Genomic DNA, 25,738 nt, shown 5'->3' with positions numbered 1-25,738 from the left:
GTAAAGTAAGCACTGGTGAGGCGCTTATGGTTCCTCACCATACCAAAACCAGAAATGTCTTAGGTATATGTGCTTCCCTAATTTGGACTTGGTAATATCTAGATCTTAAATCAATTTTAGTAAAACATTTATCCCCTTCCAATCGATCAAAGATCTCATCAATGCAAGGCATATGAGATTTATGTTTGGGCCTCGGTAATCTATGCATACATTCATTGTCCTATCCTTTTTCTTTAGCGGTGATGCTAGTGAAGACCAAGGTGAGCTACTTGTTGAATCTGATATTTTCTAAGATATTTATCTAGCTACCTTTCTACCTGACATTCTTTCACTTGACTAAGTCAAAAGAGGGCTTAAAACATTGGTAGATTCAAAATATATATCTATTTTATGATCTATTTCCCTACTACAGGGTAAGTATCATGCAAGTAAAAAGAATAGTGAAGATTGAGGAGGTGACGATTTGAGTTAGTAGGGAAAGATATTGCTCAAGCAGATGAATAGCAAAGCAAAAGTAATAAATTCCCTCTAGCTCTAGAACTTTTTAGAGATTATGAACGTTCTGTTTGTGGATTGAGATAAAGAAATATTTATCAAATTGAAACACCAAATAGAGAAAGAAGCCCATGAGTTGAGGTGGGGGAAAATGAGTGAGGAGGCTCCAGACGAAGGCTGCGTAGAAATATGAGAAGAAGGATTACAAGGAGTGATGAGGAGGGTTGCCTTGTAGGCTAGTAGGGTGGGGAACAAGACTTGAGTGGGAGTCAGGGCACTTTAATGGCAGTGAAAATGTCTTCAGTGTCTCCAAGTTCTCTGGTTCCTCCCAAACCCATGAAGATAGGCCGTTAGGACTACCCAAGTTAATTTCTTTGATAGCTCCCTCTTCTCTTCCAAGAGTTTTTTTGGTGTTTTGTTGTTTCCTTTGTAGTGCCTTTGTGTTTGCCACTCCATCCCCATTGAGTATCCTCTTCTCCTCCTCCTCTCCCTCTCTTCTCCCATCTCCCCTTTCCCTCTTTCTCTTGTGAAAACACATTGCAACAATCCGGGAGTTGCTTGAGTGACACTTGCGGATGGCTTATGCTTTTCATTGCTCTCATAATGAGTAGCTAGGAGTGGATTGTAAATTTAGCCATTAAATCTTTAAAAGAAGCTTTATCATCTTTTCAAAAGTTTTAAGAAAAAGCTTAAATTTTCTAAATGTATAAGAAATAAATTTTTCAAGAAAATTAAGTTCACAAATATATACCTTGCATTCTTGTTGGTGCAAAAATCATTCCAATTCCATAAAACAAATAAGTGGAGAAGTAGGTAAATCATGTTCCCCTTTCATCTAGGAGATGCTAGCATGATTTTCATATAATATGGAGTTATTTAAAGAACTCTATCACAAGTTCTGTCTAAGATTATAAAGCCATTATTGACCCAAAGCAACAATTGTTCTATTGATATGTATATTTTGAAAGTATAAAGCATCCATATAGACTTGAATGTCACTCCTAACTACGTGTTATGTAAATATCCATGTAATGGGAGTATCAAGTGATCGTGTGTGAACAAGTCAAGTTTTTACTCCCAACTAGTGGATGTTTGTCTCTCCAAGCAATTTTGCAATTGTACTATGACCTTGTGAATGTGCTCTGAATGTGACACATTTTGACCACTTTAGTCAATATAACTATTTACGCTTTGATTTTTTGGCTTCACAAATATTTGTCTGGTCCTTGTAACAAACATTTATAAATGGTATTAGAACAACTTATCATTCCATTTTAGCTTCATTCCAGCCTTGAAGATTTGGAGGTTCGACTTGGAACCTACTTCTACTTGGTCATGACCTTTGCCCATCTAGAACATCAGGTCATTATCTCTATTGTGGTAGAACTTGACACTAAGAGGAGGAATCAAAACTCAAATCTTAGTTTTTGAGATCTTGCTCGTCAATTTTTGTCGACGGTGACTGGAACATCATTTCCATTTCTTCCTCATTACCTTCTCGACATTTCAATATTTGGAAATAGATTTTTGTAAAGGCTATAAACTCTTTAGCTATTGCTATCACCACCAAGGCTAGAGGTAACAACCTTAGCTATTGACCACATTGACATTTGGGAGCAGCCATCTCAGTTTTATTACCCTTTATGTTAGCATTGACGTCTCTGATTTAGAGCATTCATTTCTTTTTTTTCATCCATGTTGTTAATCCAAGACCTGGTTGATGGTTAGATTCTTTGTTATAGGTTGATGTATTCATAAAACAACTTATTTTTCATGTTAGGTCAACACCATTTTAATAGGTCACTTGCAAAAACCATTTTAATAGGTCACTTGTAAAAACCTATTTTTCCTTGATTTTCTTGTCACTTGAAAAAGACTATCTCCTACCCACATTTGTGTCATGTTGCCCTCTACAAATAGAATAGAAATTTCTCCCTTTTTCAAATGAAATAAGAAATCTTTGTTTTCTTGGTTGTCCTAAAATAAGCCATGCTACCTTTATTTTCATTGGTTGACCACTTGGTGTAGGCCTAGTGCAGCTGTTACATGGCCATTCTTGGGCACATAGATTTTTGCTTGAACTGAGTGGGCTGTCCAATTTGGCTAAGAATTTTGTGGTTGTATTTCAACATTAACCGAAAAAATTGATTAGGTTTATTGGATATCAACTACATTAGATTGTTCTTGCTACATAGAAATATTGGCGGTCAAAATCTATGGCTTTCTAAAGGCAATGATCAATAAATTTATGGGGATTTTGATTGATTTGGTTGCACATTCATTGGATGACATTTTGATAAAGACATGGTCCCTCAATTCACTCAATTTTGGTACATTTTGCCTTGTAAATTTTGGGCTTCTTACTCCTTCATTGTTTGCACTTGTCCCTTCTTCCTTGGACATTCTACTTTAGGTGCAAAGAATCATCTTTGACTTTCATAAGCACACGTTGGAAATCCATTGGTGTGTAAGAAGTTGCCCTTCAGGTTGATTAAGTGAATTTCAGGATTGTTTATTTTCCCTCATTGCAAATGGTAGGAAGTTAAACCATGCACACAAGATTTCTCATCTCATTGATTGCAAGAGGGTGCATGCATGATGAGAGATACCTCCATGAAGTGTATGCATGATGAGGGATCCCTACAAATCTGGTGGTTGCAACATGCATGGATGATGAGGGAGACCTCCATCTTATGTGTCTATGTACCGTTAATTAAAGTATTCATGCAATCTAGCCTAGTAAAGATAGTGATAATCTAAAACAATGCATTTTACATCACATCAAAACTCTATACCCTTTGTCAAAATTCTCATTCTTCAAATGTCTTTTAGTCTTGGAATGCTAATGCTTTCTAAAGTGGTTTAGACTATTTAAGATTATACCAAAATTTCTAAGGCAATGGTGGATTCTTGACCATGTAGAGAAATGAGCATTGCATAGCTAAGAAAATGGAGAGAGTAAGGAGTTGAGACTTGGATACTCCTCTTGCTTACATTACATAGAGAATCCCCCTCTCAATGTGAGCATGTGGCATTAGATGATGAGCATTGTAGTCATCTTCAAGGTATACACGATTACAAGGCATGTGTACAATACATATGTTTAAACTTCAATGTTACAAACATACATGCTCCACTTAAAATAAGAGGATTCCCTCAAATCGACTCGATCCCCCACTCCTCATTGGCTTATCCTTCACATGCTTAACCACTCTCACACCCATGTACTCCTTTTGCTTATATTACATAGAGAATCCCCTCTCAATGCCAACATGTGGCATCACATGCTCATCACCACAAGATGACCATTGCACTCATCTTCAATGTATACATGATTACAAGGCATGTGCACCATATATTTGTTTGAACTTCAATGTTACAAACATACATGCTCCTCTTAAAATTAGAAAATTCCATCTTGGTTGAGATTACAAAGTTACTCGGCTCTTAAGGTTTCTTGAAATCCCCTGTAAGATGACCGGTTCCACTACAAGTGTGTGCCATTTCTTGTGTGAAGGATCATTTAAGAACCAAGGGGTTTCATCGCAATCCTTCTTCTTATAATAGTTATACTTGAATTTTTTTTAAAACATATTTTTCTTAACATAAGCTATTGCTAGGGATTGTTCTTGAGTAGACATGGTCCTTTCTTCGCTTTGATGCTTCTACCGTCATCAAGTAAGTAATTAATGAGGCTCTCTAAAGTGGGACTAGGTAAATGATTCAAGGTCATGATAAGGCTTTCATGTGTTTTAGGTATGCTCTTCGAAAGAATCACAATTACATCCTCCTCTTCAACCTTTGCATCGGTGGGGGCCAACTAATTTGTAATGCTAAGAAGTTCATTAATCAACTCACTTAATTTTTTTCCTTTTAAAAAAACATAGGTGAAATAACTCAACCTTAATCAGAGCTATATAAGAGTGCTTGGATCTTGCTCCGTATAGGCACTTCAACTCGATCCAAGCCAACTTTGAAGACATAGACCTTGGCACCAAGTGTATAAGCTTCGGGTGCAAGTTCAAGATTATAAACGCCATTGCTTGCCTTTGTATACCAACAAGTATTTGATTTGTGTTTGCCATGTGTGAAATCCTCAAATGGCTTGATGTTTTCGAAGGGAAACTCTTTTGAAGACATTTTAAATACAAAACACAATTTGGAATGATTCAATGAAAAAAATGTAGAGAATAGAGAAGAACAACGGCACCAAAGAACTCCTTTTTTGATCAATCAATAAGCCCAAAGGGGCCTCAATTTAACTACTGAACTTGTGTTGACTTGCCCAAAAGAAATATATGAAGAGGATAAACCAGCCACGTTGGAGAAGCCAGAACACTTAGCAAAGAAACTTGCCAGAGTCTTTTAAGTGTACTGCGACCAACAATAACACTGCTCCAGAAGCTTTAGATCTAGTGAGTCGCAGCTGTCTCGTAACTGTGATGAGAGTCGCAGCTGTCTGGTAACTGCTTCATCACAGATGAAAATTTGAAAAAAAATGAGCGAGAAACAGACGCAGAACGTCCAAGAAACACTAGTGTCTTTTAGATCATATAACTGCAGGCGAAAAAATCAACGAGTAGATGACGACGTCTCTTTGAGAAAAAGCCATGTAGATTGCTTTGAATTGTGTACCGCAATACGTGAGCCCGACTACAGTATCAAGACCTTCAGCAGACTGTCGAGAAGGAATGCTTGATGCAAAAAAGTGTTATCTGTGAAACTATCGATACTCTTAATCAATTCATATATTGCTTCTTAGTTGTCGATACTCTGATTTCTTTGTCAATCTGTGCTACGATCTTCTATTGCACTGCTGCAAAGTTGTTGGTTATGGGTTTAGCCATGATTATGTTTTTTCTTAATGGCTAGCTCCAAAGCTTGAGCTTCATCTAACATCTCCTCCTTTGAGGAATAATCATTGATATTATCAATACCTTCGGCATTTGGATTATTCAGTTCTATTTGGAACTCTAAGCTCTACCCTTTTGCCATCTTCTCTTTCTTTAGTACAGCTTTGGAGTCGCCCCTCTGCAATTCAACATTCATCTCTACCTCCTCAACCTCTACATCTTGCAGAACAACAAATGCATTCTGTTGGGGTCTACCTAAGTATCCTTATCCTTTGTCTGAGGAGAGTGCTGCACCTTATTCTGAGAATCTAGGACAAGCGTAACTTTCTCATCACTATCAAACATTAATCTTTATTTCTAGATTTGGTTTTTCATTGTTTCTTGCTCTCCTTCGCACTATATATATCCTGGTTAGAAGTCTTAGGGAAAATGAACTCTAGAAGAACTTAAGATGCCTCATGAAGGAAGGCTTGTCCCTGACAGAACAAGGTCTTTGACTCTCTCTGAAAACTCTCTCACAAAGAATGGAACTTGCGGATCTCATGATCGGAGATGGAGGGTGCCTCCCACTCTATGGCTACCATGGGAACATAGTCAACGATTATCAAGCCAATAACTCTATGGCTCTGCAAGGTAATATCCTTAACTGTAGATTGGAGAATAGAAGTGATGGTCCATCATAGGATGGATTTCATGCTCACAATGGCTTTCCAGTTGCTCATACAGATTGCTCATTGATATAAAAGATGAAACAAAGGACAAATGCAAACCCATACACAAGTACATGGAGCACACATTGCCAAATGGCTTAGAATGAACTTAAGAAGAAAATTTATTTGTGTTTCCTCGTTTGCAAGATGGAATATATGAGCCATTGTTGTATACAATACACCCATGCCTTTGGCTTCTCTCCACACACCTATCTAAGCTATCTCCACTCACTCATGAACACAACTTTCAACTCACGACACAGTCGATGTTACTTTGTACTAACAACAACTCAACACCATAACTTCCGATGCAAGATAATGATGATCTTATGTTTGCAACACATCATCAACAACCAATAGCTCCCATACAACTAGCTACTAATCAATTCAACACTTATTCCCCTTGGAGTTTTTCGTGTGGATCCCATTAGTTATCTATCCATTCCTCAGTGCATTGTCTCCATCATTGTTGGCGCTTTACTACAATTCATTCCATATAATCTGGACTCTAAGGTAAATGCTTGATTTTCCTCTTTTCACCTTTGGCGGGATCAACATTGCTCCCACTTGTTACTAAAGCAACATCCTCATAGCTTTATCTCTATTTATTGGGTCATGATCCACCACTTGGTATTTTCATTTCACCTTGTGATTGACTTACAATTTTGTAACAGGTCCAAGATCTACATGCACTTACCTCAATTACCAGATACATCTTATAGCTGTGGCCCTTTGCAAGTTTGCAGTAGGTGATCCATTATCTGGCATCACCATGGCATTTACAATGGTGTCCAAGAGCATTGTTCAATGCTATGTCGCCACAAATCAAATACTCTTTGCCTTCATGATTTGGAAATTTATGGATCTACACCATGATTACTCAAAATGTGTTGGCAGCTCCAAGGCAACAGCAGACAAAATTTATGGTCCTCAAAAGGTAACCATGTAGGGAGTTTATGCAGGAAAGACCTTGTATTTTACACCAAGACACACCAAAACCCTAGCTATACACATGTATACATGTACATTTATTCATTGTAAAGAGATGCGGTGGTGTAAGATTAAGAGGAGTGATTGTTCTTAGGTAGGCTATGTGGTTGTGGATTTGCCATGTGCTTCCTCTAAGGTGCATGCAACCTCCCCCACTATAGTGTTTGCTTATGTAAGCAAGAGGGATTCGTCTTGAAGTCTAGAATTCTTTGCATGTATATCCCATCTTGGGATAGTACTTTAGAAGTAGGCTGACCTCTATATTTATAGATGTCCTCACATAACTACCAAAATAGGTATACTTGTCTTGTCTTTATAGTGCTAGCATATTTAGATGTTTTGTGGAGGAGACGAGTATGTTGTGACACATACATCCATTTACCATGCTCATCCTTGCTTTGGCCATTTAAGTAAGAGATTCATATACATCAATCTAGAGAGATGAGAGGTACACATATCACCCACATAGAGATGGCTATTTCAGTTCTCTTATCTTCTTACACTTGATCCTAGCTTCCTTGACCTCGAGACCTTTGTTCTAGTTTAATTGCATGTGCATGAGTCCTCTTTGAGGTTCGTATGCCTTACCTTCAAAAAGCGACCACGTTGCTAACTTGCCTTGTATTTCTTTTGCATCCTTGAATCCAATTATCAATATTTCTCTTTTGCTAATACTTTCCAGTATCTAGGCATTCTCAATTTGCACATGCTCCATCTTAAAATAATTTTTCATGTGTTCTTGGCTATGTCTAGGTCTCCTAGGGGTAGCTCCCCCTCTTTTATCCACATTTCTTTGAGATTGAACGACTCGTTCTATTCCTAGATCTCTTCTTAAACATTCTCAAATGTCCGGGTAAGCCTTGTGCCTAGTTATCATTTGGGAACAAGGTTTGAAATATTTATTGAATTAGTATTAAATTTTATTTGACTCTTGTCCTACCTTACCTTAATGAATTTAATATCTTGAAGCTAGTGCTTTAATGTTGGGTCCAACTATGTAATTATTCTCCTTGATACCTATCTTTTAAATTTCAAGGTACCACCTATTTCAATTTTTTAATTTTCTCATGCATGGAATCTTTCTTGCATGGTCTTATGATTTTCCCTCTTGGATGTCAAGTTTCATGAGGAATTTTATAAGGCATTTCTTCCTTTTTACCGTGTGTTCCTTCAATGCAATTGCCTTCCTTTATACCGTGTGTTCCTTCAATGCAATTGGGGTATTTTATATGGGTAGCCTCTTCCCCTGGCCATCTTATTGTTCTTACAAAATCTGTAATGTACCAAATAGAAGATTTAAATTAGAAAAATATGAGAGAGAGAGATAGAGAGAGAGAGCTCTATTATTCATTTTCATAGGATGGGAATGCGTGTGTGTGTGTGTGTGTGAGAGAGAGAGAGAGAGAGATCTATTGTTCGTTTTCATAGGATGGGAATGTGTATGTGTGTGTGTGTGTGTGTGTGTGTGTGTGTGTGAGAGAGAGAGAGAGAGAGAGAGAGAGAGAGAGAGAGAGCTAAGCTCCAATCTTTGTTTTCATAGCATGGGAAAAATATTGGAACGATATCAAAAGCATGGACTTGGAATGCAATACCATGATGTTGCAACACGCGAGGTTGAGGTAAGAATCAAGAAAATTTGTTATATTTACTTTAAAATGAATCCATGTAATAGGACATGTAAGGAAATCTTATTTTAGACAGTGTAAACATAAGATAATGATGCTATTATAGCATTTTTCAAAAGTTGAACAAATTTATACAATACATTCCCTTGATATTATGTACTGCCTACCTAGCTACTTCCTCTTAGTTCTGTTAGGTGTTCCTCATGACTTACTCATTTTAATGTTTAGCTATTTCCATTAGAAGCTCCTCACTCTAATGTTTAGTTACATAGGATCTAAATTCCATGACACTTTTTTGCATACATCAAACATGATATGGAATGCATTTTATGTATGTAAATGAAAAAATGAAAAAAAAATCTCCATTTACAAGATTGAAACTACCTACACCTAAGGAGTGGTCCCATTGTGCTAAGAAAATTCCAATTTAACCTATGGTTCAACTTGAGTCCAAATCAAACTTTGATTAATGCTTTATCCACATCTAGAGATATTTGTAAAGCCTAGAGCATTGAGTGTGATCCTAGCATAATATGAATCCTAGATGTGTGCTAATAATAGAGATCTATTGAATGCTTAACAAGCAAGAATCCTTGGTCTTATTTAGCTAAGTGCTTAGTTGAGAATGGCACAAGGAAAGAATATAGACAACGAGCATCTAGCATCATCAACCTATACTCAAGAAAGAGATTTCTTTTTTCCCTCAAAAGTCAAAGGCCACGATTTAACTGAAAGGGTCTTATAAACCTCTACAAGAAATAAGTTATTCAAAGTTACATGAGGAAGAATCTTGTGCGGAAGGACTTGTGATCCATATGGTGCAGAAAGTGAGCCAATATAAATGGGGAGCAAGCAATCTCCACTATGGAACCAATACAAAAGTATGTGTGGACTATATAAATGTTAATGACACTACTCTGAGGTTGACAAGCATGCCTTGTCTTTGGTGTTCTGCATTGAGAAATTTAAGCATTATGTGGCTGAAAGTCCTTCATTATAATCTCTAGCAATGGTTTTGCAAAGCAGGTTCTTCAATCACCAAATCCCATGGGCCAGTTGGCCAAATGGTTGGCACTTTTACAAGAATATGATTTTTCTTTCAAAATTGTAAAAGGGGGTTGTTCCACAACTTGAAGAATGCTTTGATTGGTTTAGAGGAGTGCCTAGATGTAACCCTTGTAGTGGCCATAGAAATAAAGCAGTAGTGTTTGTGTCTTGAAATATCAGAATTCAATCTTGAGTATTCCAAATTGTAGGCACTTATCTGGAAATCAAGGCATCCTTTTTTCCATCCCACCATGAAGCAAACAAGGCATCAGTACGTAGATCTTTAAGGTTAAACTGAAAGTTATTTCTAGAGATCCATATGAACCATAGAGCATGTGTCCTTATTTGGAACCAAGGCTCATGCCTTATTTTCCAAGCATCTCTTAGCAAAATAGCTTTCGAATTAACAGGTTCTCCATACTCAATCTGAATGAATTGCCAAACTCTTCTAGCATGGGGACACGTAACAAAAAGATGAAATATATCCTCCATGCAATCAAGACATCTTTGACATTTGTCATCTCCCTTTCCTATTCTGAGCTCTCTAGCATTAATCTAAAGTTCTTTGTGGAGAATAAGCCAAGCAAGGCAAGACATCTTCTTTGGAACTTTTTTAGCCCAAACTCTGTCAAACTTGGCATCTGTCATTAAGGGTTCTAGAAAGGTCATCCATATCATCAGTTGGAGTTGGTATTGGAAGTATGGAAGAACATTGTACCCAATTGAACTCTTTATGTATACACTGGACAGAGCCACCTTTCCAGCTAATTTCTTCCTTCCATAATTCCAACCTATCCATGATAAGTCTCTAGCTTTGGTTGGTGAGAGAAAACTCCCTTTTAATTTCTTGCCATGTCTTGTATCTGAAAAGTTCGCTGTTCCATAACTGCCCCCAAGATTGTAGTCCCTTCTTAAATAGAGAAGATGCCAAGCTAAATTATTTCTGTGTCAGTGTACAGTTTCTGAAAACTTTTGACACCCATACTAAGTCCATGGCCATGAAATCATCTTTATGAAAGAATTGAAGAAAGGTTTTTATCTCTTCAAAATCACCCCAAATAGATTTCCAGAGTGTGCTTCCTTTGGTTTTGCAGGGTTTAGGGTTGAAGATAGCTGAGGTAAGAGGATAATTTCTCCATTTAGGAGCCCTGTAGGCTCAGATGTGCCTCATGTTTCTCAATAGAAGCTGAGCCCAGTCATCTTCTGTATTTAGTAGAGCTTTGACTACCCATGTGGTAGAGAGTTTTTTGGCAACAGGTGAAATATCTATAACACCTAGACCCCCTTTCTTCCCTAGGTTTAATATATAAGTAGCTTCATCTTACCTTGGAAATTTTGTTGTTTTCCCCCCACAAAAAGGATCTACACATGATTCTGATAAATCTATCTAGTCTAGTTTTAGAGGGAGACCAGCAAGATAGATAAAAAATAGAGATAGGGTAAAGGCAGTGGCTAAGCACCAATCTCCTCCCTGCCAAATTTGCCTGAAAGCTTCTCCACTTATCCAACTTTTTTTGAAACCTGTTTAAGAACCACTCCCTGTGTTTCTAAATCAAAGGTTACGTGGCATTGAGAAATGCATGGACTCTAAATGAACTAGCCTTGCATGAAAGTTTTATTTTTCTTGACCTCAGCACCGCTCGATGTGATTAGATGAGCCATTTTTGCACAACTCGGCACCACAAAAGCTGTCTTTGTTAGCGGATTATTGGCATTCTTCTCATCAATTGTTGAGTCTCACTTGTCTATAGAAATTAGAGTTTGTATACAATTGTGTATATTGATTGGTTGACATTCGTGCATATATCGAGATATAGTAGTAGATGGTGTCGTTTCATCTAGAGGCGTGTCGATTCATATCACCTCTTCACCGTGTGTGTGTGAATGTTTCTAAGATTTACGTCTTACTTCCTATACTACCCCTTAAGACGAAAGTCTTATGAGTAATAGAGTATCATAGTGACTCTGTGTGTGATTCACCAGTTTTCCATTTGGAGGTGAGTCGCCAATTATGATTGTGTATGAATATAATTCGATTCAACCAAGATCTAATACAGTTTGGATTATCAGCAGCAACATTATCATTTTGGTCTTCATCTTTGTTCAACTTGCATCTGGTACTTTAACAATTAGGATTTCTTGAGCTTGTTCTCCTTTTTTTCCCCTCAAGCGAGAGAAAGGAGTTATGTCTTCATTCTCAAGATCATCGTCTTCTTCAAATTAGTTTTCAACATAGTCTTCTTTATCTAATTCAGACCCCTTATGTTATCTTCATCTTGATAATCTGCATCACGGCATCTTTTGAATCTTCATTTGCTGGTTGATCTTTTTTAATGCTGCATGTTACTATTGATTGATGGACATCATCTGTTGCATGCTCTTTGTCTTGGCCAGAATCTTTCTCCCCAGGATGGAAAGGGGTATCGATCGTAATGCACATAAAAAGAGACGCGCGTCGTTTTCTTTACCTTCGGATCAATGCGAGGGTCTGCATGCATAGAGGAATAAGATAGGCCAACAATGTAAGGTTTTGAAGGTGCCTCATGAACAAATTTTCTCAACGAAACCTTCGAGTTGTGGCCAGCGTGAGCGACATTGACTGAAGGGTTGGGGTTGCCAACGGTTTCTTCAGATTTTTTCTAGTCTTTTGATTTGCCTTGGGCTAGATCTTTGTCTTCACCAAGGTCTTCAAGGTTCGAGCCCTTGGTTTCTTCTGCTCTTGCTGGCATCATAAATTGACCCGCTCGCAGGTTGATTTCATCATTCATTAGCTTGAATTCGACCTTGTCACTTCCTCTTTTTGGTGGGAGATACTCTCCATCGTCATTTTGGATGGTGTTCGGGGGATGGAGATCGCTCTGCTCGTCTCTTTGTTGTGGCAGAAAAAGATGACCACACGACCGAGGTTCTATATTGGAGGCTTTCGAGGAATCCAAGAAATCATATAGAAAGCCAAGGAGGGAGAATTTACCACGTGGAGCCAAACCGGTTGTTTGCTTGGTATGTGTGTAGATGCTTGAATAATATGGACGTTCGTGCTTCAAACATAGAAAGGAGATGCATAGAGCTAGTTTGCAAGGAGTCAAGAAATGGTGCAGGGTGTACGAATTACACGATTGGGGCTGAGGAGATTGGGAAGTTTGGATATGAATGTGGGGAACGAGATAGCGTGCGTACAAAATGCATATATATTTGGTCGATCTAATCCGATGATAGGAGATTTTATCCTAACTGGCAAAACTGAAACCTCTCAATAATAGAGACTAGTGGGGAGCCCGTGGCAAGCCACAGAGAGCGAACAATAGCGACGACATAAGAGGCAATATACACAGCTAAAAACCATGAGCGAATGTTTAACTTTCTTTCTCGTAATGCAAAAGGCATTGGCACTCCCAATGTACCACAATAAAAGAAAGTCTGCAACTCAGCCTCCTCGCCTTTCTCCTCTGTGGAGCCATTCTCGATGCATCTACACCTGCATCCATTCTTGTAATCACCTACTCTGAGAGCAGATTGTCTTTGCTTTTTGAACTCTGGACCCTGATTGCCATGGCAACCATTATCTATTGCAACGTAAGCATTATCTCGTTGAACAAAGTCCTGCGAAAGCCCACAATCAATGGGCAAAATCAATGTGCAGTTAACTTAGACCTGCACACGGCGCAAAAGCCTAGAAACAATGCAAATTGCATCCAAGAAAAGACCCTCAACGAAGGGCACAAGAGCCCCACCGATGGGCAATATCGAAAGGTAGAGCACACAAATCTGCCGACCAAAGGTCACCTCCAGCCACAAGTAGGAGACGAAATGGACACAAATCTGTCCAACGCAGACCCGCACAGACGCACAAAAGTCACGAATTGAAGGGCAAATCAAAGATTCGAAAGAGAAAGAGCATCGAAATGGCGCATGCTGTTTAGCACCGATCCCACACCACAAAGGCTTGACTCGATGGGGCATGCTGTTCTCTTGGTTTGCGTCTTGTTTAATGGCCGACCTACATGATCCGCCCAGCCTAGCCCCTACGACCAAGCCTGAAAATTTGTGTTTGGAGTATGCGAAGCCACAAATTTTCTGGAAGTTGTTTCGTACGCTTCCAATCTATCAAGTAGCATCGATCCGCACCATTTAGATTCTCCTTCGATTGTAATCAATCAAGCAAACACTTGAAAGTTGCTTGAGAGGGATCCAAAAAGGTTCCAAAACTCTGTCATTGCGTAGGTACAATCGACAAGAACAAACGTCTTTGGAAGCTCACAATCATGATCCAATGCCAAAAAACTATATGTTTTGTTTTGTGGAAGTTCGGAATAAATACCTCCAGAACAAACAAGCATGTATGCAGGAAGATGTGAGGAGAGATGAAGACTACACAGAACAGTCCGCATTGAAGCAACTCATCGTTGCTCACAGGAACAGGACATTGCCTTATCAATTACGAGTGTGTGTTGATGTTGAGTGGCTCCAAGTCTATATAGAGCTTGTTGATTCTGGACAAGAAAAGCGAGTCCAAATCAAGATGCCCCTGAACCTTGGGCTCTTCACTGATCAGTAGCAAGTAGGCACATGTAGAAGTGCGTTAGAGAAAGGGAAGGCTATGGAGGTGATTGTAAGTTGAAACTCTGTCCCGCACAATAAAGTTACCCCAAATGGCTTTCCCATGTAAGTGAAACCTCTCCTTAATAGAAATCTCAACTACCAAATCAATGCACAAAATTTAATCTCTCGATTCTTTTGGATTAACTGGTCCATATTGCCCCAATGGTCCTCCACCAAACCTCTCCTTAAGAAATAAAAGAGATTGTAGAAATAGATAAAAGCAAAAACAATGCAATAAAATGTGGTAGTATTTTCTTGATTTGTCTAATTTTTATTTAAACTTGTGATTAACTTTACAACCTATGAGAAGAATTTGAATTGTTCTATCTATCATCTTTCTAATTTATACATTTGGAAAAGTAGTGGGCAAGCCTTACCATTAAATTTAAATGATGTAATAAAATTTTCAAATGCCTCTCATTTTCTATGATGTTTGAATTAATCTCTGCAATCATTTGTCTAGGATATATTTCAAATACATTATCATTCCTTGTATAGCCATCAGGTTGTTATAATGTTTTGTGTATCTTATTTGGTATTACGTTGTCTCTTTGCACTAAGCCATCTCCTTTTCATTAAAAATGTTTTTCAATCATAGCCATTGGGAAGAAAGGTAGTTCCATAAAAAACAAGGGACCGATCCATATTGCATTAAGCATGATTGCATTTGTTTGGGTTAGAACTTTAATACTTAAAAAGAATGTACTAATAAATCTGAATTTTATTCGGCAATATTATGAAATTTGAAAATCAGAATTCCATTATTATGTTATTATTATAACTATAGTATAAGTATACCGAATCGAAATATTTGTGTGATATTAGCAAAAAGGAAGAAGGGGGTGTTTTGAGAGCTAATGCTATATGCATGTTCAAATACACTTATCTATCAAGCAACCAACAGAAGACATGTTGTGTTGATATATATCTATCATTTTGTGGTTATATTTATTGAAGAAGATGTGAATATAAATTGTGGCTTTGTGCATCTTAAGGAAAGGATAATCTCTAGTGATGATTCTCTCTCTAGTGCTTCAATGTCAAAACAAATTATTCAGCAATTATGGGGATTTTAATGTTCATGTTGCATATCTTACCTCAGATGATACTGCAGCACGAGGCATTCAAGTTGAAGGAGCATTTGGCTTTCATGCAAAAGGAACTAAGGTGAGACCTATTTTTTGCAATGATTGCCGCAACACTTTTATGCATTGAAGGTTTCGTCGTGGCTTTAATATATTAATGTTGTTCTAGTGATCGCTTCGTACAAGTTATAAAGATTGCAACGGGATTGTTCTAGTGATCGCTTCGTGCAAGTTATAAAGATTGCAATGGGATTGCACCTTAACCCTTCTAACCTTTTGATAATACTGTAGGTACTTGATGGGCGAAAATCTGGCAGGATTATCACTAAAGGATTTGCAAAAGCTAGAAAGACAATTAGAATATAGCACAGACCGAGTGAGGGCAAGAAAGGTTGGCAGTCTATTTTTAACATACTTTGTCTCTATTTGCACTAAAATCAAATTATTCTTTCACCATTCTTTACTTTCTATAGAACGTTGCTAGCCTTAATTTGGCGTCATCATGTTCAAACTCCGTTAAATTGCTGGGCAGACTCAATTCCTAGTGGAAGAACTACAAGAGCATATTAGACAGGTCCATAATTAGTTATGTTTCTGGATGATTACAACCGTCACATGCTTCCTTACTAGAGTGATTTTACAACGTTTGACTTGTCTTCTCAGGAGGGTCTGATTTGTCAACAAAATGAGATGCTTAGAACGAAGGTAGGCCAACCTCATGTCATTGCATTGGATTTGATGAAGTGTGGTGTGCTTTTCTGAACATCACTTTCCTTAACCTTGATCTGGAAGCTTATCCAGATCATGGATAGGATGCAAGGCAATACTACGTTGGCAGCAAACTTTCCAGATTCTCAGGTATCCTCGAGTATAAAGTCATCCTCAAGGGCAGGGGTCGTAATGGCGCAATCTCCTATTTTAAGCTTAACTGCCGCCGAGACAACCTTACTGCAACTTGGGTGTAACTTTGCAGGTTCTCTCTCTCTCTCTCTCTCTCTCTCATTAACCTCACTTTCTAGAGTGTAGATAATGCTCAAACTCTTAATGATTGGCTAGTAGGTTGAATCTATGTCAGCAAATATGTTGCCTGTTGGGCTGATCGAGCCACATGGCCGCTAGTTGATAGTATCAACCATGTAATCAAATGAATAACATCCTTAGTGATCATAGTGTTCGATTATGAACTCTAAAGGGAAGATAATAGATGAAATGAAGGCACAATAAAGAGAGACCAAAGAGAGTCAATCAAGAAAAGATGATTGTATTGCATTGAAAAGTGCATCATATAGGCCAGCATAACTTCGATCATTCAAGCGTTACAATTGAATCAATCGATTCAAACATGCCTTTTCAGATCTTATTAGAATCACTAACATTGATTACATAATACACTAATGTAGATGTTTGACTTAACAACATCTAACGAGTCTGATGTTTTAACACCCTCCCGTAAGTCAAACATCATCACCCTCTATCTTACAATCTATCCATCTAACATTCTATCTATCATTCATCACAATTATTAGCTTTAGAAAAACTTCAAAGCTGATTCTTTCTCCACGATCATTGCATTGGCTTCAGTCCTCTCAGTCTTCCATCTTCTTTCTGTACTTTCAAGCAAAGGGTCTGAGCTTCCCACAGTAGAAGCATTCACACTTGCTCATGTCAACCTGGCCAGCTCCATTCCATGAGCTTGTAACTTTAGTGCTTTTTTTCTTCTTGTATTGTCTTCCACCTACAAATAAGGCCATTTGAATACCTTTGTCTTTGGCTTTATTTTGCTTCTATAAGATCTCTTCTTGCAAAATTATACTGGTCAGCTCTTTAAACTTCATTTCTTCAGTAATAGCGCTTAGCATGACGTTGAGATGATCGTAGGATTCAGGCAATGAATTAAAAAACATAATGCACTCCTCAATTTTCATTCTAATTGATGTTAATTGTTCTGTGAAGGTCGTGCAATATGTGTGTAGCAATTGAGTCCTCTTCGTCCATCCTGAGATTGAGTGGTTGGCGCCTCAGGTAAGTCTTTTTTGCCAATGATTTTGTTTTATAAAGGATTGCGAGCAGGTCCCGTGCTTGCTTGGAAGATTTAGCACTGTTGACATGCAAGAGTTGGGTATTTGTCCATTGATAGAATATTTCTTACTTGGCCTTTGCATCTTGATGCTCCCACACAGCAAGTTCGTGGGCCTCTTCTCATTAGGGGAGAAATGGGGTCTCAAAATGGCCTCCAATTAGTGTTTTCTAATTTCAAAGAATTAGAGAGATTTGAGGTGTACCAATGAGAGTGCTCCTTTTTGTGGGGCAATGGTATATTGAGGTGTATAATAGGCCAAGTTGAGCATTTATGGATAGCGAGACCTCTCACCCATGGTTTAGACCCATGGTCCTCATTTCTAGCCATTGATTTGATCTCTAATCCAAGGGTCACATTCAAATTTGTGCTATAATCCAAGGGTCACATTCAAATTTGTGTTAGAGGACTCTTGGCCATTAGATCAAGAGGTAGATCTAAGGGATACTATCAAAGGATTAGAGGGATCAAATATAAGCCCTTGATCAAGTAATGGATCCAAGGGATGAGATGAAAGAAGGAAGATCCACAATCTTAGCCATTGATTTGTAGAAGATCCAAGGGAGGACATGAAAGCAAAAGGTGCTTCAATCCGGGCCATTGATTTGAAAGAGATCCAAGGGAGGAGATGGATCAAAAAGGCGCTTCAATCCGGGCCATCCATTTGATTTGAAGGAGATCCAAGGGGAGAGATGCACCAAAAATGTGCTCCAATGTGAGCCATTGATTATGCACTTCAATCCTAGCCATCCAATTGCATAAATGCATCTCCACTCTCCAAAATGCGCCTCCATCTCCACCCTTCATTTGTCTAACCCATCTCTACCATGGATCTACTCAAGATTCAATGGTTGACAACTAAAGGCATCTTCTCCCTCTTTAATACCCCTCCTATTTGTGAAAGTTTGCCAGTTTGGAGCCCATCAAAGGTGCCTCTCTCACCATTTTGATCATCCTAGGCCTTTGATCAATCCACCATCCACCTCCATCCAAAGGCCAAGGTTTTCCAAATTCAAAATAAAGGTACCCCTGTTGGTTGAGTCAATGCTACGGGACCCTTAGATGATGGGTTACCACCGTGGGTTCAATTCCAATTAACTTAATCCATTCCTTATGAGGTTCTTTTGAGACCTCAAATCTTTCCTAATGTTTGGTGGCTTATCATTTTCTCTCGACACGGTCTTCCATAAGCCTTTTGCTTGGAGCATTGTATTGTGCAGCTTCCACAGGTAGTAATTGGTTTCATCAAATCGATCAATGAATTGATATTCCTTCAAGGATTCTAAGGCAATCGATGGAGAGGCCATTTAATTGATTGACTTCCTCAATAATTCTGATGTGGAAGGAATCATTATGGCATTCCTAGAACCACGCTCTCAAGCACAATGCTCTTCCACCATTGTCAACTTGGAGCATCACTCGATTGTCATGTACGTCAGGCTCTAATACCATGTTCTATTATGAACTCTACAAGGAAGATACTAGACGAAATGAAGGCAGAAGAAAGAGAAACCAAAAAGATCTGATCAAGAAAAGATGATTGTATTGCATTGAAACCTGCATTATATAGGCGGGCATAACTTCCAGCGTTTAGGAGTTACAATTGAATCAATCAATTCAAACATGCCTTTTCAGATCTTATTAGAATTACTAACGTTGATTACATAATCCACTAATGTAGATGTTTGATTTAACATCTAACAAATCAAGATGTTCTAACACCCTCCCGGAAGTCAAACATCATCACCCTCCATCTTACAATCCATCTAACATTCTATCTATCATTCATAAGAATAATTAGCTTTAGAAAAACCTCAAAGTTGATTCTTTCTCCACAATCATTGCATTGGCTTCAGCCCTCTCGGTCTTTCGGTCTTCCATCTTCTTTCTGCAGTTTCGAGCAAAGCATCTGAGGTTCCCATAGTAGAAGCATTCATGCTTGCTCATGTCAACTTGGCTAGCTCCATTCCATGAGCTTGTAGCTTTAGTGCTTTCTTTCTTCTTGTATTGTCTTCCACCTACAAATAAGGCCATTTGAATACCTGTCTTTGGGTTTATTCTGCTTCTATCGGATCTCTTCATGCAATATTATATTGGTCAGCTCTTTAAACTTCATTTCTTTAGTAGCGCTTAGGAGGCACTTAGCATGATGTTCAGATGATCGTAGGATTGAGGCAATGAATTCAAAAACATAATGCACTCCTCATCCTCCTCAATTGTCATTCCAATTGATGCCAATTGTTTCGTGAAGGTCTTGCGATGTGTGTAATAATTGAGTCCTCTTCATCCATCTTGAGATTGAGTAATTGGCGCCTCAGGTAATTCTTGGTTGCCAATGATTTTGTTTCATAAAGGGTTGCGAGCAGGTCCCACACTTCTTTGGAAGATTTAGCACTATTGACATGTAAGAGTTGCGTATTTGTCAATTGATAGAAGATTTCTTGCTTGGCCTTTGCATCTTGAGTATCCCACAAAGCAAGTTTGTCTGCCTCTCCTTTTGGTGGCTAATAATTGTCTCCCAACATGGTCTTTCATAAGCCTTTCGCTTGGAGTGTTGTAGTGATGCACAGCTTCCACAGGTGGTAATTGGTTCCCATCAAATCGATCAACGCATCGATATTCCTTCAAGGACTCTAAGGCAGTAGATGGAGAGGCCGTTCAATCGGTTGACTTCCTCAATAATTTTGATGTGGAAGGAATTGTCATGGCATTCCTAGCACCATGCTCTTAAACTCAACACTCACACACCATCGTCAAAATGGAGCATCACTTGATTGTCACGTACGTCAGGCTCAGCACAGCAAGTTAGGCTCTGATACCATGTTTGATTATGAACTCTACAAGGAAGATACTAGATGAAATGAAGGCAGAAGAAAGAGAGACCAGAGAGAGCTAATCAAGAAAAGATGATTGTATTGCATTGAAACGTGCATCATATAGGCCGGCATAACTTCTAGCATTCAGGCGTTCCAATTGAATCAATCGATTCAAACATGCCTTTTCAGATCCTATTGGAATTACTAACATTGATTACGTAATCCACTAATGTAGATATTTGACTTAACAAGATCTAGAAGGATGATATGAGAAATTTATCCCCCAAGAATGTCTTCAGAAAATATTTCCAGAGGGTGGAGTCTTATATTTCACCTTGTGAAACATCGGATATAGGGCCTTTGTATTATTGCATGCTTTTTGCACTTTTTTTTTCCACAAAAAGTATAGCGAATGGGAGTGTACATTATGCTAATAGAGGTTTGGATGTATACATCATGAACACAAGAATGCTAGCATATAATCCTAGAGCTTACTTTCTCCAATCATAACTTAATCTCTTTGTATGTATTATCTATGCTTATGCATCACTTTCATTTCATCTTGCAACACGAAAAAATCTTAGGATGACTTTGATCTATATAAAGGTGAAAAGAAGGGGATTAAGGAGAGGAGAACTTGATTAGTATAAGGACATAGGGTAGGTAATAATGGAGGAGAGAGAGGGTGAGTTTCAAATAATAAAAAAATATTTCTCCTAAACCATGAATGGAAAATACTTGTTCTGATCATAGTCAAGTATCTAATGAGTCTTTTTGCGTAGACCTTCCTACTTTTTGTACAAAAAAAGCCATCACAAAGCAAGGGTATGATCATGGTAGACAACTATAGGACTAGTATGGTAATCTATTGATGGCCAACGTAGGATTGTATCCATATTATAGAACCAAAATTCATTTAAACACTAGTATTGGTATAACGAAAATTCATAAAAAGTTTGTATACATTAACAATATTCATAAGACGTACTACAACAACCATGATGGTTGGTGATGCAGAACACATGGCATTGCACATGACCACCGAGATGGCTAAAATTATGTAGTAGGTGCAATGGCCATGTCAACCACCATGATGGTCAAGTCCATTGCAATGGCTATAACTAGCCAACTATGTATGCAAAACATTTTCTGAAACTAGTCGGTTAGGGTTGGGTAGGCCCGGTAGAGGGATATTTAAAGGATTGAGATGGTCAATGGACTAAAAAATGGCGATGGTTGTGTCGGAGTCTAGCTCAGTTAATTAGTACACACTTGGTTTTGAATTGATTGAAATCTACTTTGAGCATGTGTCACATAGGCTCCAAAACTTTATTATACAAGAGGATGCTAAAGTGGTGGTACTAGGTTACTTCATTTTTAGGGAGGTAGTTCCTCATCCGCTCAGCTTCTATGCAACCATATTCCTACAAAGACCCGAGGCCTTGGGCCATGAAATGTGGACTATAGGGCCGCGATGCAAAGTTAGCTAGTTTTGCAAGATCCAATGCACAATCCTTAGGAGAAAGACTAAGGATTCCTAAATGATGCAACACCAACCTAGTCAGTAAAGGATTATTGGGTGGTGTGGGAGGAACCATATTTCAACATCATTTTGAGATTGAAGGTCCCCACAGTTGAAGAATGGCTTGGAAAAAATTGAATCAAACTACTTGGAATTGTGATGTAGGACCTCAATAATGTAATTAGGTCAGAGGGCATTAGCTAGGTTAAGGTGGTATTGTGCAAAAGATACTCTAATAATATCTACATGGAAGTGAAGGGTGTCTTCTACAGTGTGGGGTTTGAGAGAGTGGGTGCCTGAGTCTACTGATGCTTGCAAAACCCTATTCTATTGCATTTTCCACTTGCTTTCCATCTTGGGATCCTTCGAAGGCAAGTAGTGAGCCTCCTCTGAGCCTCATCAAGCTAATGTTGAAGTTGGAGAGTTCTCTCATGTTGGTCTAGTAATTTAGCATGGAGATCTTCAATCTAATTCTGCTGGGTTTTATGAGTTTGCTTAGTAGTGTTCCTATAGGCCTAATATCTTTCATTGGTTTTGATGCAATACCATTTGAGTCCATCTACATGAGTGTTTTATGCAGCTAGCTTCACCTCTAGGAGAGTAAGTGTTTCCTTAAGTGCAATGGTAGTGGCACAATCATCCTGTTCCCTCTCCTTTAGCTAATTGATCATGTTCCATTCGTTTTATAATTCTTGCACCAAGTTGCGTTCTTTGAGCTTGGTGGATGTCCCTAGCTGAGTCTCTTGGTGCCTTTTGTATATGTTGAGGGTGGTTTTGGTGTTGTGCACTAGGAACTCCATGAACTTGTCCTCCATAAGGGTGGTCTTCTCTAGCTCCTTGGTCCTGGGATCGCACTAAACCCTATCTCTATAGTTTATAATTCTTTTTCAATTGAGGAGCATAGGCTATGAGATGGAGATATTCAAAGGAATGACCGAAAAAATTGGAGAGCAACACAAAGGATTGCAAGTAGGCAAGTACAAAAATGTTTGAGAAAATTGTAAAAAAGAGAGAGAAGAATGCAGGGGACTGAGGGCTATTTGAGGATTGTTGCTGATTATATTGATATTTTCTTGTCACCATATATAAACTTAAAGGAGCATGTAGTGCTTGCAGGCAAGGTAGTTTTCTTCTTCAAAATTTGGAGGCTATGGATTTATCACTATCCAACCTATATCTTGAATAAATTTTTCATAAATAAAGAGGCTTATATGGACTACATACTTTCTTCACTTTGTGGTGTTGCTCATAAAAATGTTTCGAGATTTATATCCTAATCTCAAGTGTCCACTACATCTTACTTGTTCTAATGCTGCTGAAATCTATTTTAGTAAAATTAGAGATCTTCTACATAGCATCGGTAGCTTGAATAAAATTTCCATGCATGAGTCTGCTAAAAATGGTGTAACTTTCTCTAAGTCTCATAAAAAGCAACAGCATATATGGAAGAATTTGAATAAACAAGAAGGGATGCTAGAAGCAAACCTAGGTGCTGTGAGATTGTTTCTTTAGATGCAAAGATTATTGATGCAATGAAGGAGGGCTTATAACATGCTCATGTACTATGTGAGTCTTTGGGTTTGAAGCCTAGCAAGGTTGAAGAGTCGTTTCAACCTTGGCTAGATAAAGGGTCTACGTGGTCTAAGGTAGATGCTAAAATGGGGAAAGATGATGAGAACAATGACTTTGTGGAGCCATGTAATAAGGAAGACTCTATGGAAGAGAGGGGGTTTTCATTTTCAAAGCAAAAATCTCCGAGCGATGAGCGGACAAAAGGTGGGAGGGGTCAAAATATATAGGCTCAAGTCATTTTTAGGGAGCAAAAAATTTCAAATTATTTCAAGGAATATGTAAGTAAATATGAAATATTGATAAATAGATACAGATATAAATATACATTTATATAATATACATATATAATGTTCAAGTGGTGACTTATTTTATGACTTTTAAAAATCCTTTTTTTTCCTTTCACCATTGCTTGGATCATGAAATTTTGAGCAACTATCCTCTTTACGATTCCTCAGGATGATCTAAGAAAAATAAATAGTACCTTTTTAATAGACCCTCTAAGTGTATTTTGCTAGAGGAATATGGTTTGAAGAGCTTGCCCCAACCCTATTCTATGGCAAAATACCCTTGGAGAGCCTACGCAGAAGGAGTCATAACTTTTGCTCCTTAGCTCAGATTGCGGAGCTATAAAGAGGAAAAATGTTCAAAATTTAATAATCTATGCAATGGTAGGCTTAAAATTATACTTTTTATAATTATAAAAGAGAAAAATTAAAAATTTCAAGATGTATATGAGAGTTACAACCTCTCCCTAGTTCATATTATGGTAGGAAGGAGGTGAGTAGAGACCACATTTCCTTAAAAGTACTTAGGTTTAGAGAATTGGGAATATTTTTAAAATCCCTACCTTGCCTTTCCATATTTAATAATGTATAAGATATTAATTTATGATCGATTATAATGGCTTCAAGTATGAGGTTTCTAATATCTTTTTCCTACTCATCCAAGGAATATGGTATACATTGTTATATGAGAGCTTCAAATATGGGATTGCTAAAGATCAGGGAAAGTATTTTAAATTGATTGAATTACCATAATACTCAAAAGACAATATGGTAGGGAGGCATTTATAGGAGTTTCTAAAGTGTTCACTATTTGTTCATATATAGATGATGTTCTTTAAAATGAGGGTTATAATGAAAAATAAGTAAGTATATGGTTCCATAAATGAGAAATTAAGAAAGAATTGTATATTCCTTTGAGAAATATACAAGCATGGTTGGTGTCAAATACTATAGCTCGGACTTTTCTGCTCGTAGGTTTTTTCTCGAAAACTATGCACATCCAAGAGAGAATAGTAATGAAAGTGATGAGGTTATTGCAGTTAGGAGGTTATTGCACTAAGTGAGATTAGACATGAAATTGATGATATTTTGGATGAAAGAAGTAACGCATCTCCTAAGAGGAGCATTAGTCCCATTTTAGAGGTGGATGGAACATTGGTGAGCCAACTCAATGGATGCCCAGCCTTGTTAAAGGATAGACTCACAAGAGTTTAAGGTGTTTCCTTCAACCATGAAGTAAAAACATGATCATCAAATGCAAATTTGTTTGACATAGGTTGTGATTGTGCTGTTTACTTTCATGAGGATGTAAAAGGAGAAACAAGTCAACACACCAAAAGAAATGGAAAAGCTACAAGCTCGAAGAAGATGTGTGCAACTCATAGTACATGGTAATTGGGAAGAGTTCAAAAGATGAGGAAGAAAGTAGAAGGGAGATATGTGGATTATAAGCGTGGTTTTAATTTAACAGATAGGCCCCAAGGTTTGGAAATTCAGCTTGCCTGGTATCAAATGGTGAAAGGAGCACAAATGTTCACATATGATTTGACTGACTTAAACATGGATATCTAGATGATTATTCCATTAGAAAACTCGACATATAATGCAAGAATGGATAAGTACTAGCTAGATGAGAATGACTACAAAGTTTATAATGACTTCTTTCAAACTGCTAAGTATGTTTACCATTCATTCTCATGCATGTGGAAAATTTTAAGAAATGTCTTATGATGTGTTAGATCATCCTTGGCTAATTGTGGTTTCAGATAATGATACTTCACATGTACCGCATAAGGAGATGGGTTGAATCTTGAGGCAATTTTCTACATCTTTTGTAAGTTGAATATGTTTAGATTGACTTGAAAATTTCCTAGCTTTCCCTTCTTATACAAAGCATATCAAATTCTTGTTGATGAAAACACAGAGTATGGAGGGCTAGATTGGGAGCAAATTTGGGGAGAAGCAACTAATTTTAAGGCCCGAGTCTTGGCTATATTCTTTGCACTATAAATAGGACATTGTACCCCTCTACATGTTAATTCTACTAATGACATTTTGCAGGG

The 25,738-nt window shown here is 38.0% G+C and overlaps 1 protein-coding gene across 2 annotated transcripts in view; it reads left to right on the top strand.

The window, feature by feature from the left end:
• LOC147887078 (agamous-like MADS-box protein AGL11) overlaps positions 1-25,521 on the top strand; it is a 121,343-nt gene extending 95,822 nt beyond the window's left edge. Inside the window, exons 2-8 of one of the 2 annotated variants that reach the window (XM_087394698.1) lie at positions 8,589-8,667; positions 15,422-15,486; positions 15,696-15,795; positions 15,937-15,978; positions 16,068-16,109; positions 16,217-16,377; positions 25,442-25,521. In XM_087394698.1, coding sequence (XP_087250824.1) covers positions 8,589-8,667; positions 15,422-15,486; positions 15,696-15,795; positions 15,937-15,978; positions 16,068-16,109; positions 16,217-16,369 — 481 coding nt within the window. In that variant the 3' untranslated portion in view covers positions 16,370-16,377; positions 25,442-25,521. The remainder of the gene's footprint in view (positions 1-8,588; positions 8,668-15,421; positions 15,487-15,695; positions 15,796-15,936; positions 15,979-16,067; positions 16,110-16,216; positions 16,378-25,441) is intronic. The other variant, XM_087394697.1, reaches the window with a different exon arrangement.
• Positions 25,522-25,738: the final 217 nt, after the last annotated feature.

The sequence above is a fragment of the Dipteris shenzhenensis genome, chromosome 23 (genome assembly GCF_047967505.1).
Source record: "Dipteris shenzhenensis isolate YYH24624 ecotype China chromosome 23, Dip_SZ_1.0, whole genome shotgun sequence".
Lineage (NCBI taxonomy): Eukaryota > Viridiplantae > Streptophyta > Polypodiopsida > Gleicheniales > Dipteridaceae > Dipteris > Dipteris shenzhenensis.
The sequence above is the reverse complement of the archived record's forward strand: the minus strand, read 5'-3'. Positions and strand labels throughout refer to the sequence as shown.